This window comes from Pelophylax lessonae (assembly GCF_965119305.1).
Source record: "Pelophylax lessonae genome assembly, chromosome: 5".
In the NCBI taxonomy this organism is placed as follows: domain Eukaryota; kingdom Metazoa; phylum Chordata; class Amphibia; order Anura; family Ranidae; genus Pelophylax; species Pelophylax lessonae.
The window spans coordinates 313,199,288-313,218,060 of NC_138772.1; the positions used below are offsets into that span (position 1 = coordinate 313,199,288).

The following is an 18,773-nucleotide window of genomic DNA, read 5'->3' on the forward strand; positions in this document are numbered from 1 at the left end:
TTGTACCCTGACCGAATGATTTCCTGAACCCATGATCCGGAGCAGCCAAGGTTGGAGGAAACCGTGCAGACGTCCCCCTACCCATGAAACGGGTGAGGGCGCCCCTTAAGGCAGAGGCGGACTGAGCCGCCGTCCCAGCTTGGCCGGATTTTTGTTTGCTGAACCAGGGCTTCTTCTGGCCACCTTGGCCCTTGAAGGGTTTTCCCGTGTTCTGCGCCTTGAGGGCACGAAAGGACCCCTGATAAGGTTTAAAGGAGGGGCGAACACATAGCCTGCGATATGCTCGATGGCAGGCTGGGATTCCCTCTGACCCTCTGTCCTTGAGAACCAGGACGGTCAGTCCGATTCCCAGCTCCGCAAACGCCGTCTTCTTCCGAAGATCCAACTAACTAGCGCTGATAAAATAAACAGCTAGCAATGTAAAGAAAAAAGACATTTTTCGAAAATAAATCATAAGAGAAAAGAAGAAGGCTGAGACTGTAGCCTCAGCACAGGGAAGCCTATCCACTCCTAAGCTAGGCAGAAGACAAACTGAGTTGGGATGGCTATTGCAGGGGTTTATTGGACTAGAAGGACAGCCCCCGTGGGTGTGACTATGTAGATGAATTGTTCTTTTACAAGTCTTTTGCCTAGAAACTCCTGCGGAGAGGAAGCAATACCCCATTAGTGAAGACTGTGTGAATGGGCGGCGACTGTCAGAGGACGTAAGAGAAAAAACTGCTTTACATTTGCACAGTACAAAGACAGAGATATATGCAAACTTGTGTTTTTTTTAGCTGTCTGAGACTTTTTATTCACGCATTTAGTACACCTAATCTTAGTAAAATAAAAACCGAATATGTCCATAATAGGTCACACACTATGCTCCTCGGACATAAAACATTTTTATACATTTACAATGGCTAAAGAGCCAATATATTTAAAGAAAATCTGTCACTTTGTCCATTTGGAGCATTATGCATTTTCTTGTAAAAACAACCCCTAGCCCACTGATGCTTACTTCCCCTGTGCTACCTAAGTGATCTGTTGATTGTTAGAATAAACAATTTTGGACTTCAACATTCTGCTGTTGCAGTCCTGTCTTATTTCTAAGTAGAATTTTTTGGCTTTGTCCCAACTGGGAAAATGTCACACCTCTTCCTATCCAGGTGATATAACAGGAAGCTGGAGTAAAATACTAATATAATAAATTAATAACATGAAAAAAACCTTTAAAAGTAATTATGACATATAAATGATTGTCACATACTACACACAGTCAACATCACTGCTGCATTTGTTTTTCACATTTTGTGTACCATGTACCTTTAATCTACAATAAGAGAGCAATGTACATTGTGGACAAGCTACAGAACTATGAGGGTCTGTTTATGGTGCACAAGAAAAATGCAATTAATGAGCATACACACAGATAAAATAGAATTTCTGCACTAATTGTAAAATCCTTTTTATGGAAGTTTATTGAGGGACACAGGATTCAGTGAAAATTGGGTTACATTGCCACCTACAGGAGGACTATGACACTGAGAAACATGAAAACAGTGACTAGCCTGGTATAACCCCTCCCACTCCCAGCATGTCTCTGTTTTGGAATAAGCAGTGCCAAGAGCAAGACCATGACATATAGGGGTTGATCCTGTGTCCCTTAATTAAATTCCAAGAAAATAATTTTATGTTGAGTGCAAAGATTTATTTCTCTTTTTTGTTTATTAATAGACACAGGATGCAAAGACAATTAAGACATTCAAAAGCAGTCCAAATGAGAGGGAGGGTAACACAGCAAATAGAATGCAAACGTGTCCAGCTAGAAATAACAGAAACAAACTCAGGACTGCCTGCCGCACAAAGAGCTGCCTATGAAGGACCTTACGCCTGAAGCTGGCATGAGATGAGTCCTGAAAAACCTCACATGGTAAAACAGAGAGAATGTAAGAACAGAAGGCCAGGTGTCAGCCTTGCAAATCTAGGAAAAAGTTACCTTTTGTAATAGAAACACTCACAGATCTAGTAGAGCGTGCCTTGACAAGAAAGGGTGGTAACCAATCGTAAAGACCATAAGTTTTATTGAGGATTTGTCTCAAGCCTGGATTAATGGTGAAACTAAAAGCTGGTTCTCCTTTACAGAGATCATCAGGGATGACAAAGAGATAGTCTTCTAATGGAGGCAGTGGCTGCAAGGTAGACATGTACAAAATGAACTATATCCAGACAATAAAGAGAACTCTTCTTCTGATGTACTGGAATCAGACAGAGGAATGGAAGCACACGATCTTGTTTGAGGTCTAAAACCAACTTTGGAAGGAAGGAGGAGGAGGAGACTACAGGCCTTAATTACCACCTTGTCCTTATGTAAGAATAAAAAATGATTTTTTTTAGCACAAAGTCACCAGGTCAGACACACACTTTGCTGAGGTGATGATGACAAGCATAGTGACTTTGTGATTGAGACTAGAAAGGGGAATATCCCAGCTAGGTTCAAAAGGCATTTGTGAGGTGTCAAGAGAACAAAATTCAAATCTCATGGAGACATGGGTGGGCATACAGAGAAAATTACATGAAAACACCCTGTACAGAGGATCTAAATAAAGAAAGGAAGGACAGCAGTCGCTGGAACAAGATCTCAAGCACAGAGGTCTGACCCCTTGATGACACTTGGGCCCATAACCGATACAGGCCTGATTGTAAAAAGTCCAGTATCCATCTTATTTATTGTTTTCAGATGTTAAAGTTTCTTTCCTTGCACCAAGTTAAGTATGCCTTCCATGAGCAATGGTAGACTTTGCAGGAAGTGTAAAAGCCAGGGTCACTGGCTTTAAACAGCATGAGGATCACCAAATTTGAGCGGCTGCTGTCCCTCAAGACCAATGCCTCAACAGCCATGCCATTAAAAGCAAACACCCTGCAGCAGGGTGGTAAACATCCCTCGTCCATTCTGAAGAGCCAACAGAATATCTGCTAGGACAGTACCCCAACCCCAGAGCTGTAAGGATCACCGGAATGCCCTCATCCTGATCCTGCTGAAGATGAGGACGGAGTAAAGTAAAGTTCAGGGGAGGAAAGGCATAGCTCAGGTTATACTGATCCCACTGGGCCACCTGAGCATACACTACTTTTGCCAGAGGATCTCTGAATGTGGAGATAAACCTGTCAAATTTGTTCTAGATTCTGGAAACCAGAAGGTCCACACCCAGGACATAGGATCTGGAACATTTCTGGGTGTAAAGATTCCCCTATTTCAAGGTGCTACCAGCTGAGGTATTCTGACTACCAGTTGTCCACCCCTGGAATATGAACTTCAGACAAGGCCCACGACAGAGTCCTTTCGCTGTCCACCTCGATCCTGATTGGATGGCCCTCGAGCTGAGATGTTCAGCATTGTAGAGACAACCAAATCACTCAAAGATCCAGCATTTTTAGTGGGAAATGGAATTCCTCCAGGATTAAAGTCTCCAGCACCAATAAGGTGTATAAGGTGTCTAGGACTCCTCCCCAGTCTGTCAGGCTGGCATTTGTTATGACGATCTTCCAAGACAACGAAAGGAAGGATTTCCCAAATTCCAGAGCTGGATTCTGGAGCCACCAGGCCAAACACAACCTGGTCCTTGGTGTTAGGTGAATTGGTTTGTCTAGAGACTAAACTAATTTGTACAGCGATGACAGGAAGTTGAGTTGTAGGGATCTAGAAACAGCAAACAGGACTGCCTCAAAAGAGGCTACCATCAGACCCGAGAGCTGCATGCAGAATTGAAGCGTTAACTCCCGGACTGAAGATTCCCAGTCTGGGAGCCAAGAGTTTGAAGTTTTTCTTGGTCCAGGACCTGTGTCGACCATCCCCTCAATAGGAGATTGTCCCGATACCCCACAATGGGGATGCCCTGGGAGCTTAGCAAGGCAAGCACAGGGGCTAGAACCTTGGCATGTGGAAGACAGACCAAATGGGATTGCTACAAATTAGAAGTGCTTGGGACCCACAGCAAAGTGAAGGAATCAAACAAATATAGTTGTACTGTCCTTTTAAATTATGTGGGACAAATTCAGTTATTACATATACGTTATATATTAATCACCATGCAGTGATAACAGTGGCCAGAAAAACCAGTGCACATACAAACAACACAAAAGAGTCCCCCAAATAAAAATGTCCATGTGTGCACCAACTTGTGGTAAGTGAACTATAGGTATCAGCAATCCTTTTTACTGTTCCATCACCACATACAAACTCTATCAGCTTACCAGAAAGAATACCCCCCAAATGATAGGATAGCCAGTAGTGCCTAAACAGAGAATGAGCCTGACGGGCATCCAGGCTGTCCTCGCCCAAAACGCCAACTTTCCAGCTCATCAACCTAAGGCCGGTATCACTACCTCCAAATGTTAGATGGTATCAGCCACGTCTCATGCCAAATCAAAGCCCCCACATACATTAAAGAAAGTGACAGAGGAATCATAGTGCATTACCATTATGCAATCAAGTATTAAGTATAGTACTACAGTAACATAGTAATAGAGGACGAAATGCTTAGGGGTGGAGCTTTGGCGCTGACATCAGAGAAGAGTGCAGTGTGTGCGAATGACACTCCATCTGGTGATGTGGCAATCAGTCTCTCAGCAATACAACCCTTTCTGTGGCCACCAATGGAAAAACAGGCTTAATAATGGTACCCAGTGGTTCTAAAAAACAAAGTAGCTCTAAAAGCTCATCCAACATGGTCTACTCATTAAATGAGCATTCTATGAATGGATGATGGGTAGATGAATGACAGGTCTGCCCCCTTCATTCATAGAGCTATAACACAACTTCTATGTATAAGGAAGGGGGGGGGGGCAGAAAGGGTGTGCATAGTCAGTACTCCCCACAAGTGCCTATGACAGCTCCAGTGTCTATATTAGCCCCTGCGGCACCAGAAGATTACCACTGCGAGGGTATGGGGGAGCAGAAGACTGAAGATTATAACGAAGAAAACAGGCACCAGCACAAGGAACACATTGAATGTAAGTACCATCCCTTGTGCTTTTTAGAAAAAAAAAAAACTAAAAGGTGGGCTTTAAAGACCTAATCACAGTTTTAATGAGAAGGTACAAGCTCAACAGTGATTACTCTCTGACTCCAATATTGTAAACTGGAAGACTTTTTTAAATAATCAAAAAACAAATGTATATGATGCCTTTTAAGAGTCAGTTGACCAAGTTTCACAAGCTACACAAGCTACAAGATACTGTAGGTCCCCTTGTTTAGGCAAAATTAAACATTTTAGCCCAAATACTTGTAATGTTTTAGGAATCATTGTGCCACTAAATTATGAATCATGTATACAACTAACATTAATGCACATTCAGATTTTCTAATCTCTGCATTAGATTTTTGTTTTTCATTGGGGAATTGATCTCTAGCTTACAGAATACTGCTATCAATCTGAATACTAATATTTAGAGTCAGTTTTATACCTGTAGGGCATAATACATTCTAATTGATCATATTCCACTGAGAAGAGACAAAACTCGCCATCATGAAGGTATAAACATATCAGTTTTGCAAACGAAGGGCATCTCTTTTTATCCTTATTTATTTTCACATGGCATTCGGCTTACTGCAAGTCAGGCTCCATGTAGTATTCAACACTCTTTCCTCTCTGATAAAGTGACCTTTAACAAAGACTAAAAAGCCAATAATCACACGAGTCAACACATGCATTGAACTTCTTGAAGGTGATATTTGTGTAGTCATTTGCTGTGTACTTAGAATCGCCAATTTCCAAACAGTGGGAGAATTATCAGCGTGACAGCGGTGTTCTTCAAATCCCTCCCAATAATACAGCATGATATTTTTAATCACATAACAACAACTACGCCACATATATTACTGTTTGCCACTGCTATTTTGTTTTATGCATTATTTTATTACTATAAATTCTATTTTGCTACAAGTATGAAATTGCTGGCAGCTGATTGGATGAGCTCACATTCAGTGAATGGTTTTTTTCAGGAACAAGGACAATTAAATAATTATCAGCTTGATGCTGATTGGAAATGAAAAGGTATGCTTGCTGTTACAGAACATCTATCTGCTAATGAAGCTTTACATTGTTTTACACTAAAGATTTGGGAGATGTGGGAAGAAAATGCTGACCTTACAACACACTGCATCTGATTTTAATATAGAAAATGGGAAATCTTTGTTTACATTTATACAGACTAAAATCAACCTCTGTTTTTTAATTTAAAAATTACAAACCAATAATCTCTAGCAATCAAAGTGGCAACACAGGAGGATGCTTACATCCACATCCCTTATAACAAATTGGGGAACCATGACTTAACTTTAATTTACATTCTTGACAATTAATCCTATATAATAGCTTTTACAGCATACCTCCCAACTTTCTGAGATGGGAATGAGGGACACTTATTAGCAAATGTATGTAGGCATAGAACACAAAAAAATGATTGGTCCTTTAAACTGGCTGTTGAAATTTACAAATGCAGCAATGCATAAGGTTCACATAAGCGGTGCAGGAAACACAGCGTTTCCCACACTGCATTACAGTCTCACTGTGTTTGCAATCCGCTGCGGGTGTCAATACAAAGTTAACAACACCCCAAAAGGATCACCGACTCAGTGCTCCCACTGGATTGCATGGTACAAAACAGCCATGCGATGCGGTTGCCATGCGGCTCCAAAATATGTTGCTGCACTTTTTTGGTGTGATGTGGTGTGATTTGAGCCAATTCAAAATGAATGGACTCAAACCGCACCACACTGAATCGCATGTGCAATGCACAGAAATGCTGTGCGGTTACTGTGTGATTCACGTGTAAGTTATAGTGTGAACCGGGGTTAATAGTCCTACACCAACTTCTAGTTTGAAGCTGGAGTCCTGACCACCCCAGAAAAAAATGGTGCATATCTTTTGAGAATGAGGGAGAATAGATTCCCTATTTCAGAGCTATTCAATCCAATTGAATATTGAGCTCCTAGGTTAGAAGGGGCCCAAGTGCTCTAGGGGCATACAGGCATGGACTAGATACTTTAGGGACCATTTGTTACTTTCATTGATGTTTCTAGGATAGGAGTGTTTATAGGAGAGTGACAGGCCTAGGGTACCCTGAATGGAGTGCAGTGAATGGTGGACATCAACAATTTGAATTAACAATGGCATGGGCTTAAAAAGATATGGTTAAAAAAAAAAGCTGAGCCTACATATTGTATACACAGCTTACATATTCCACAATGATTGTGCCCGCAAATTATGCTTTAATTACTGTGCCAGAAACTAGAGTTCCACAGACACAGATAAACATTAGTACAATCATTTTTAAACAATAAACTCTGCCACTACATATTCTTTTCTACACATAGCATATAGACAGTACCAACTTAAGGAGGAACTTCATTAAAAAAGGTGAGGACTAATTAGCCATCAGCCACTGTTGAGACAATAAATACTTTGGTCAGGAATATATACCGTATTTATCGGCGTATAACACTCACAGGCGTATAACACGCACCTTCATTTTGGGAGGGAAGTTTCAGGAAAAAAACGTACATTTTAAATAAAGAACTTTGAAGCAAAAAAAGGGTCAGTGCCCATCAATGCAGCCTCACCAGTGCCCATCAATGCAGTCTGATCAATGCCCACCTGCTGCCTCACCATTGCCTATCATTGCAGCCTGATCAGTGCCCATCTGCAACCTCATCAATGCAGCCTCATCCTTGCCCAACACTGCAGCCTGATTAGCGCCCATCTGTAGCCTCACTATTGCCCATCATTGCAGCCTGATCAATGCCCCTCAGCAGCCTCAGGAGATTAGAGCTGCCGAATTAAACAGAGCAAAGATCTCCCGTTTACTCAGCTGTAGCTGTCATACGAAGTCAGGCCTCCTGGACCAGCGCCTATGTTAACTACTTTAACACTAGCCACTGTGCTGCTACTGCGGCACAGTGGCTCGTTATCGTCTAGCGACGTAGACCTACGTCGCTAGACTCCTCCCCTGTAGGCGGCGCTCACGCGCCGCCGGAGGCACGCTCCCGCTGTTTTCATTCACAGCCGGAGTCGGGCCAGGGGAGGAGCGGCGGCGATCGCCGCTGCTCTGCCCCGATCATCGGGGAATCCAGTTTGGAGATCCGCCCGCCTGTGTAAACAGAGCGGGCGGATCTCCTAAGTGACAGGGAGTGACAGATCGGAGTGATCAGCATAGCTGGACATCCGATCTGTCCCTGTCTCACACAGTCACCTCCCCCCCACACGTTAGTAAGCACCAGGCATACATTAACCCCTCCCTCTCCAATAAAATTAACCCCTTCCCTGCCAGTGTCATTTTTACAGTAACAGTGCATATTTATAGCACTGATTACTGCAGTAATGTCACTGGTACCCCCAAAAGTGTCAAAAATGTCAGTCAAGGGTCCGATCTGTCCGCCGCAATGTCGCAGTCCCACAAAAAAAAATCGCAGATCGCCGCCATTACTCGTTAAAAAAAAAACACCAAAAATGACAGAAATCTTTCCCTTAGTTAGTAAACGCAATAACTTTTGCGCAAACCAATCAAAATACGCTTATTGCGATTTTTTTTACCAAACATGGGTAGCAGAAAACAAATTGGCCAAAAAATTTTTAAAAAATTGTTTTTTACATCTTTTTTGGGGGGAATTTCATATAAAAAAATGTTAAAAATATTGTTATTTTTTCAAAATAAACGCTCTTTTTTTGTTTATGTGGCCCAGACGTAAGACAGCAAAATGCTCTAGTGGTAAAGTGGTTAAACAGCACATGTCCCGACCTTTGACCAGTGTACGGCCTATCACAGGAGCTGGTCCAGGAGGCGGGACTTCGTATAACAGCGGCAGCCGAGTAAACTGGAAATCCCCGATCTGTGTAATCTGGCGCCCCCCCCCCCCCCTACATTCCACTCCGAGGCATATATCAGCGTATAACACGCACATATTATTAGCACTTTGTTTTCAGGGAGAAAAAAAATGCATGTTATACGCCAATAAATATGGTACTTTACAATATTGCATAGAAAGTTCAGGGGTCAGGAGTATGTAACACACAAAGCAGGAGTCAGTAGTATGTAATACCTAGAGCACACAGGACAGAGTACATAAAGCACAAAGTTCAGGGGACAAGAGTATGTAACACAGAGCACAGGGGTCAGGCATTAAAAGCATTGGGGACAGGAGTATGTAAGGCACATGATGCAGCGGGCAGGAGTACAAAACAGCAAATTGTGAGGGTCCGAAATATTTAGGCACAGAATTGAAGAGTCCGAAGAAAAAAATGAAGAGCAAAGAGAATTATATTTAAAAATAAAAAAAACACAAAGCACAGAAAAAAGATATATCTAACAAAGCACAGGGGACAGGAGTGTAAAATGAACAAAGTGCAAGAGTCAGGAGTATATAAACCAGAGGGTTCAGGGATCAAAAGTACAAAAGCATAGAGCAAAGGGGTCAGCAGTGTGTAAGGAACAGATTGTAAGGGTCAGTAGTACGTAACACACAAAGCACAAGCATCAGGAGTACACTACACACAGAGCACAGGGGACAGGAGTATGTAATGACAGAGTGCAGGGGACAGGTGCCTGGCACAAGATATGTCTGTAGGGCAAGTACAGGTTTGCTTTAAAGATCATGTAATGAAATGTGACTTTATATTATAAACAGCAGGAAATGCCTAAATGCTAATGCTAAAAATGTTTACCTTTTGTTTGAAAGAAAGGTCATGCTTTACTAATGCTTCTTGCTCTAGAAATATCCATACAAACATCAAGCAGGAAAGAGCCACAGGGAAAAGGGCTTCATACCTAAATCAAGAAAATAAATTAAAAACCATAAAAATATATGATGTAAAAAAAAAAAAAATTCAAGCCCATCTCCTGGTTATTAAAAAAAAAATCCTCCTTTGCAGTGGGAAGCCTGCACTGTAAGGGTTAAATACTCATGTCGAGGGTGTATGAATAAGGTGTCAATAAATACCTCATTCCTCACTCCAGCAGGGTCCCTTCAGAGCTGTAACCAGTCCCCTGCAGCCTGCTTTGTACTCCAGAAGCACTCCAGTCTTGTCTGCATTCATTACAGGGTTAATGTCTCTGCATTGTACATGATGGCACCAAGATTCTGACACAAACTGAAGCTTCAAGCAAAGTAGCAGAGCACCAAAGCAGGTTGGAACAGGGGTGTAAGGTAAGTACCACATTCTGTACTTTACCTCTTAGACATAGCAAGTATTTAACTCTTGCAGTGGGGGGTCCCACTGCATGGGTGGATTTTAGAAAATTCCTGGTGTTGGTCTGTAGCTGTATAATAGAAAAACAAACAAGCAAGCAATTATTACATACACAATTCAATACAATTAACAGAATGCAGCTTCAGCAAATCATGAAAGCCTCAAATCATAATATCTTTTAGAATACCATAAAATTATGCAGAAAATTATCATGATTAGAAAAGAAAGAAAATAAAGGAAACTTTTGAAGTTTACAATTTACTGTGTATTTGATGAAAATGGAATATACAAGATTTTTACAACTAAATTCTGATTTCTCAAATGTCTAGATCCACATAGTTATCTGTTTATAAAACAGTTTGGTGACAAAGGGAATAGGATCATTGTTGTTGCGGTGGGAGAATAAATTATATTTGCCCTCAGTTTTTCTTGATTTACAAAAGCCAGAACCAACTTGTCTGCTACCAATTTACTTTTTATTAAAAATTTTGTTGTGCCATAAAAAAAAGAAAAAAAATGATATATACAGTGCCTTGCGAAAGCATTCGGCCCCCTTGAACTTTGCGACCTTTTGCCACATTTCAGGCTTCAAACATAAAGATATAAAACTAATTTTTTGTGAAGAATCAACAAGTGGGACACAATCATGAAGTGGAACGAAATTTATTGGATATTTCAAACTTTGTTAACAAATAAAAAACTGAAAAATTGGGCGTGCAAAATTATTCAGCCCCCTTAAGTTAATACTTTGTAGCACCACCTTTTGCTGCAATTACAGCTGTAAGTCGCTTGGGGTATGTCTCTATCAGTTTTGCACATCGAGAGACTGAAATTTTTGCCCATTCCTCCTTGCAAAACAGCTCGAGCTCAGTGAGGTTGGATGGAGAGCGTTTGTGAACAGCAGTTGTTTTCAGTTCTTTCCACAGATTCTCAATTGGATTCAGGTCTGGACTTTGACTTGGCCAACACACCAGACAGGTCCGAGATACTGTTGTGGAGAAGTTTAAAGCTGGATTTGGATACAAAAAGATTTCCCAAGCTTTAAACATCCAAAGGAGCACTGTGCAAGCGAGAATATTGAAATGGAAGGAGTATCAGACCACTGCAAATCTACGAAGACCTGGCCATCCCTCTAAACTTTCAGCTCATACAAGGAGAAGACTGATCAGAGATGCAGCCAAGAGGCAACTTGTGAGTACAGAGAGCCGCACCACTGGTTGAAGATGTGCAATTGTAAAATCCAAGTTTATTGAAGTCCAAAGGGTAAAAACATTCAAAATGTAACCACAACAGACAGAGACATGGGAGAAAAGCACGGCGGTTGACGCGTTTCACGGAGTCTTCCGCTTAGTCGTAACCATGCATGAACATTACAAAACACTGCTTTAAATAGAGGAAAAACATTTTGCGTGCTCCTCCTTGATTGCAATTGTTTGAGCACACAGCTGCAGATAGTGATCCTCAATTAAAGACACGTAGATGGCCCAGCAGGATTTGTTAGTATGTTTAAGCTTCACCCCAAACCAAATACATAACAAAGTATATCGGCAAAAATATATATATATAATAGATGTAATGAATATAAAACACCTAGCGCATGAGTGAAGCCCAAAACCAAAAAAAGGAAAGAAAAAAGAAAGAAAATGGAGAGGGTAAAGGAATATGTGTAAAAGAATGGTAAAAATGAAAATGGATAAAAAATGAATGATAATAAATGAAAAAAACTTGAAAAAACAGGAAAAGTATATAGGAAGAAAAAATAATAATAGTAAAATGATAAAAGGTTGAAAAGGAGAAAGAGAAAAAATGAAAAAAGGGGAGGAGCCAGAGAGCAAAGAGATACTTAGATGAAATATGTGTATTACCCATATAAGATGGGAAAATCTGAAAGGCATGGCACCATCCATTGAGTATATCCCTACAGCTGTGTGCACAACCAAAGAACGATCCACAAGAACACCATATATCCCTAATCCAAAAAGTTAATTAAAAAAAAACATATATATTGGATGATATTGATTAGCAACTAACCTTCCCGGTAAACCAAATACATGCATATAGTGAGTGGCATAATAATGCCAATAGAAACATATACATATATAAAGAATACATGGAATAAATCACTTGCAGATCTATGCAAATAATCCAATATAATGGATAGCACACTAATGCAAATGAACATATATATAGTTATATACACATATCTAGAATATATGAAGTATACCATATGCCGATCTAGACAGATCTTAAATGTCAAATGCAATATACGTAGTTAACAAAGAGAACATATATATGGATAATTAATGATCTCACATTTCACACACATGGATACAAGTAAAGTTCAAATTGAATACTAATCAAGAGCGGATGCACACTCCGATGCGTAAACTGTGGGTAATAATACATAGGATATCTAAAGCCATGAAAATCCTAAACATAAACATGAACATAAACGATTATATGTCACAGTAGATATCCCAAATATTGCAAAACATCCATATATGCAACGATATACATTGCGATAACCGGAAATAAATTGGATGGTCCACTACATACATTATCATCAGATATAAGCATCCCAACCCGACTGGGTTCAAAAAGACAAGAAAGAACAAAAAAAAATGATAATAGGAATGAAAAAGGAAGGAACAAAAAAAAAAAAAAACAACAACAAAGGAACAAAGAACAAGAGCATAGAGAAGAACAACAGAGAGACACAGAATGGCCGGACAAAGAAATCATATATATCGATGCATATAGGGACGAGTAACAAATACACTAAAGACATATATCCACATCCATATATAGCAATATATCAATATATCTGTTGTTCTCAAACATTATTATTATAATATATTCCAAAGAATGTCCAAAGATGTTGTGGAAATAGGAACTATATGTCAAAAGAATGATAATAGAATACCCGTATCCCAAAGTATAAGCACTACAACTATGAATAGAAGTGGGTAACATCCCATTCAAAGTTTAAACCGCCAGGTAATCGGGTCTGGAGTCTATGAATCCAGAAAACCTCCCTCTTACATAGAAAATTTTTTTCCAACTGTAATACTACATTTTTAATATATCTCATCACCTGTAAGGAGTGCTTTGTCCAATATGTGGGTCGCACTACACGCAAGGACAGGTTTAGGGAACACTTAAGTGATGTCAGATTGCAGAAATCCACTAACGTAGCCCGCCATTTCAATTCAGAACATGATGGTGACTGGTCTTTAATATCGGTACAAGTGATCGAACATGTAATCACTCCATTGAGAGGGGGGGATGTGTTCCGCCTTCTATGTAAGAGGGAGGTTTTCTGGATTCATAGACTCCAGACCCGATTACCTGGCGGTTTAAACTTTGAATGGGATGTTACCCACTTCTATTCATAGTTGTAGTGCTTATACTTAGGGATACGGGTATTCTATTATCATTCTTTTGACATATAGTTCCTATTTCCACAACATCTTTGGACATTCTTTGGAATATATTATAATAATAATGTTTGAGAACAACAGATATATTGATATATTGCTATATATGGATGTGGATATACAGTGGGTACGGAAAGTATTCAGACCCCCTTAAATTTTTCACTCTTTGTTATATTGCAGCCATTTGCTAAAATCATTTAAGTTCATTTTTCTTCCTCATGAATGTACACATAGCACCCCATACTGACAGAAAAACACAGAATTGTTGACATTGTTGCAGATTTATTAAAAAAGAAAAACTGAAATATCACATGGTCCTAAGTATTCAGACCCTTTGCTGTGACACTCCATGGTTCTACACCTTCATTTGAGTCCAGCTATGTTTGATTATACTGATTGGACTTGATTAGGAAAGCCACACACCTGTCTATACAAGACCTTCCAGATCACAATGCATGTCAGAGCAAATGAGAATCATGAGGTCAAAGGAGCTGCCTGAAGAGCTCAGAGACAGAATTGTGGCAAGGCACAGATCTGGCCAAGGTTACAAAAAGATTTCTGCTGCACTTAAGGTTCCTAAGAGCACAATGGCCTCCATAATCCTCAAATGGAAGACGTTTGGGATGACCAGAACCCTTCCTAGAGCTGGCCGTCCGGCCAAACTGAGCTATCGGGGGAGAAGAGCCTTGGTGAGAGAGGTAAAGAAGAACCCAAAGATCACTGTGGCTGAGCTCCAGAGATGCAGTCAGGAGATGGGAGAAAGTTGTAGAAAGTCAACCATCACTGCAGCCCTCCACCAGTCGGGGCTTTATGGCAGAGTGGCCCGACGGAAGCCTCTCCTCAGTGTAAGACACATGAAAGCCTGCATGGAGTTTGCTAAAAAACACCTGAAGGACTCCAAGATGGTGAGAAATAAGATTCTCTGGTCTGATGAGACCAAAATAGAACTTTTTGGCCTTAATTCTAAGCGGTATGTGTGGAGAAAACCAGGCACTGCTCATCACCTGTCCAATACAGTCCCAACACTGAAGCATGGTGGTGGCAGCATCATGCTGTGGGGGTGTTTTTCAGCTGCAGGGACAGGACGACTGGTTGTAATTGAGGGAAAGATGAATGCGGCCAAGTACAGGGATATCCTGGACAAAAACCTTCTCCAGAGTACTCTGGACCTCAGACTGGGCCGAAGGTTTACCTTCCAACAAGACAATGACCCTAAGCACACAGCTAAAATAAGGAAGGAGTGGCTTCACAACAACTCCGTGACTATTCTTAAATGGCCCAGCCAGAGCCCTGACTTAAACCCAATTGAGCATCTCTGGAGAGACCTAAAAATGGCTGTCCACCAACGTTTACCATCCAACCTGACAGAACTGGAGAGGATCTGCAAGGAGGAATGGCAGAGGATCCCCAAATCCAGGTGTGAAAGACTTGTTGCATCTTTCCCAAAAAGACTCCTGGCTGTATTAGATCAAAAGGGGGCTTCTACTAAATACTGAGCAAAGGGTCTGAATACTTAGGACCATGTGATATTTTAGTTTTTCTTTTTTAATAAATCTGCAACAATGTCAACAATTCTGTGTTTTTCTGTCAGTATGGGGTGCTATGTGTACATTCATGAGGAAGAAGAATGAACTTAAATGATTTTAGCAAATGGCTGCAATATAACAAAGAGTGAAAAATTTAAGGGGGTCTGAATACTTTCCGTACCCACTGTATGTCTTTAGTGTATTTGCTACTCGTCCCTATATGCATCGATATATATGTTTTCTTTGTCCGGCCATTCTGTGTCTCTCTGTTGTTCTTCTCTATGCTCTTGTTCTTTGTTCCTTTGTTGTTTTTTTTTGTTCCTTCCTTTTTCATTCCTATTATCATTTATTTTTGTTCTTTCTTGTCTTTTGAACCTTTTTAGTCGGGTTGGGATGCTTATATCTGATGATAATGTGTGTAGTGGACCATCCAATTTATTTCCGGTAATCGATATGTATGTATCGTTGCATATATGGATGTTTTGCAATATTTGGGATATCTACTGTGACATATAATCGTTTATGTTCATGTGTATGTTTATGTTTAGGATTTTCATGGCTTTAGATATCCTATGTATTATTACCCACAGTTTACGCATCGGAGTGTGCATCCGCTCTTGATTAGTATTCAATTTGAACTTACTTGTATCCATGTGTGTGAAATGTGGGATCATTAATTATCCATATATGTTCTCTTTGTTAACTACGTATATTGCATTTGACATTTAAGATCTGTCTAGATCGGCATATGGTATACTTCATATATTCTAGATATGTGTATATAACTATATATATGTTCATTTGCATTAGTGTGCTATCCATTATATTGGATTATTTGCATAGATCTGCAAGTGATTTATTCCATGTATTCTTTATATATGTATATGTTTCTATTGGCATTATTATGCCACTCACTATATGCATGTATTTGGTTTACCGGGAAGGTTAGTTGCTAATCAATATCCTCCAATATATATGTTTTTTTTAATTAACTTTTTGGATTAGGGATATATGGTGTTCTTGTGGATCGTTCTTTGGTTGTGCACACAGCTGTAGGGATATACTCAATGGATGGTGCCATGCCTTTCAGATTTTCCCATCTTATATGGGTAATACATATATTTCATCTAAGTATCTCTTTGCTCTCTGGCTCCTCCCCTTTTTCCATTTTTTCCCTTTCTCCTTTTCAACCATTTATCATCTTACTATTATTATTTTTTCTTCCTATATACTTTTCCTGTTTTTTCAAGTTTTTTTCATTTATTATCATTCATTTTTTATCCATTTTCATTTTTACCATTCTTTTACACATATTCCTTTACCCTCTCCATTTTCTTTATTTTTTCTTTCCTTTTTTTGGTTTTGGGCTTCACTCATGCGCTAGGTGTTTTATATTCATTACATCTATTATATATATATATTTTTACCGATATACTTTATTATGTATTTGGTTTGGGGTGAAGCTTAAACATACTAACAAATCCTGCTGGGCCATCTACGTGTATTTAATTGAGGATCACTATCTGCAGCTGTGTGCTCAAACAATTGCAATCAAGGAGGAGCACACGAAATGTTTTTCCTCTATTTAAAGCAGTGTTTTGTAATGTTCATGCATGGTTACGACTAAGTGGAAGACTCCGTGAAACGCGTCAACCGCCGTGCTTTTCTCCCATGTCTCTGTCTGTTGTGGTTACATTTTGAATGTTTTTACCCTTTGGACTTCAATAAACTTGGATTTTACAATTGCACGTCTTCAACCAGTGGTGCAGCTCTCTGTACTCACAAGTTGCTGCTGTCTGGATTGCGGATCCTTGCCTGCACCTGTGTTGGATGTGTTTGTGGGAATATCCCCTCACCGGAGCGGTTCTCTCTTCTCCTTGTTATTTGATGCAGCCAAGAGGCCCATGATCACTCTGGATGAACTGCAGAGATCTACAGTTGAGGTGGGAGATTCTGTCCATAGGACAACAATCAGTCGTATACTGCACAAATCTGGCCTTTATGGAAGATTGGCAAGAAGAAAGCCATTTCTTAAAGATATCCATAAAAAGTGTCATTTAAAGTTTGCCACAAGTCACCTGGGAGACACACCAAACATGTGGAAGAAGGTGCTCTGGTCAGATGAAACCAAAATCAAACTTTTTGGCAACAATGCAAAACGTTATGTTTGGCATAAAAGTAACACAGCTCATCACCCTGAACACACCATCCCCACTGTCAAACATGGTGGTGGCAGCATCATGGTTTGGGCCTGCTTTTCTTCAGCAGGGACAGGGAAGATGGTTAAAATTGATGAGAAGATGGATGGAGCCAAATACAGTACCATTCTGGAAGAAAACCCGATGGAGTCTGCAAAAGACCTGAGACTGGGACGGAGATTTGTCTTCCAACGAGACAATGATCCAAAACATAAAGCAAAATCTACAATGGAATGGTTCACAAATAAACATATCCAGGTGTTAGAATGGCCAAGTCAAAGTCCAGACCTGAATCCAATCGAGAATCTGTGGAAAGAACTGAAAACTGCTGTTCACAAACGCTCTCCATCCAACCTCATTGAGCTCGAGCTGTTTTGCAAGGAGGAATGGGCAAAAATTTCAGTCTCTCGATGTGCAAAACTGATAGAGACATACCCCAAGCGACTTACAGCTGTAATCGCAGCAAAAGGTGGCGCTACAAAGTATTAACTTAAGAGGGCTGAATAATTTTGCACACCCAATTTTTCAGTTTTTTATTTGTTAAAAATGTTTGAAATATCCAATAAATTTCGTTCCACTTCATGATTGTGTCCCACTTGTTGATTCTTCACAAAAAATTAGTTTTATATCTTTATGTTTGAAGCCTGAAATGTGGCAAAAGGTCGAAAAGTTCAAGGGGGCCGAATATTTTCGCAATGCACTGTATATATATATATATATATATATATATATATATATACTCCCAAAAATAGTATCAATGTTAAGATTACGGCTATTAAAAGAATATTCTTATATATTAAAAATGTAATTTTGATTTAGGTTTACATTTAGGGGTGGGCTGAGGGTTAATGAGTAAGGAATAGGGATAGGCTTTAACAAAGGTTGGGTTGTGTTACAGTTATGGATGAGATTAAGGGTTATAGAGTAGAGAAAGGGTATGGCTTGATAAAGGTTAACATTTAGGCCTCGTTCAAATGGGGTGTATGTAACCATATGCCCATGTTTACCCACAAGGGGATGTACACATGTTCCATGTATCCCCATACAGGCAGTCCCATTGCTGTCAATTGGGACACAGAGGCTGCACAGACACAGCCACTGCTCCCAATGTGACATCTGTGCATCCCTATGCGGGTAAACACAGCCCCTCCCAGGCACACGGTTATGTACGCCCTGTGTGAACGAGGCATGAATTACTGGCATGCTATGTGAGTCAGTGGAAATTTACAATTGTTTTGTGGTGAAATTATTTGTTCCAAAATCAGCGCCATACAATAATGATGGTTTTAAAAGTAAAAAACAATTCCTTCTTGGGGTGATTGTTTGTGCAAAGTTCAGCCTTCCAAGAGGCTCTAAATGATGCATGCACCAGGCTAGTCATTGAAA

At 40.1% G+C, this 18,773-nt stretch overlaps 1 protein-coding gene across 1 annotated transcript in view; it reads right to left on the minus strand.

Annotated features, from left to right (window-relative positions):
* The window catches only part of PIGN (phosphatidylinositol glycan anchor biosynthesis class N), a 710,925-nt gene that overhangs the window by 178,667 nt on the left and 513,485 nt on the right, over positions 1-18,773 (minus strand). Inside the window, exon 22 of the mRNA XM_082259251.1 lies at positions 9,702-9,804. Within this exon, the coding sequence (XP_082115377.1) occupies positions 9,702-9,804 (103 nt within the window). The remainder of the gene's footprint in view (positions 1-9,701; positions 9,805-18,773) is intronic.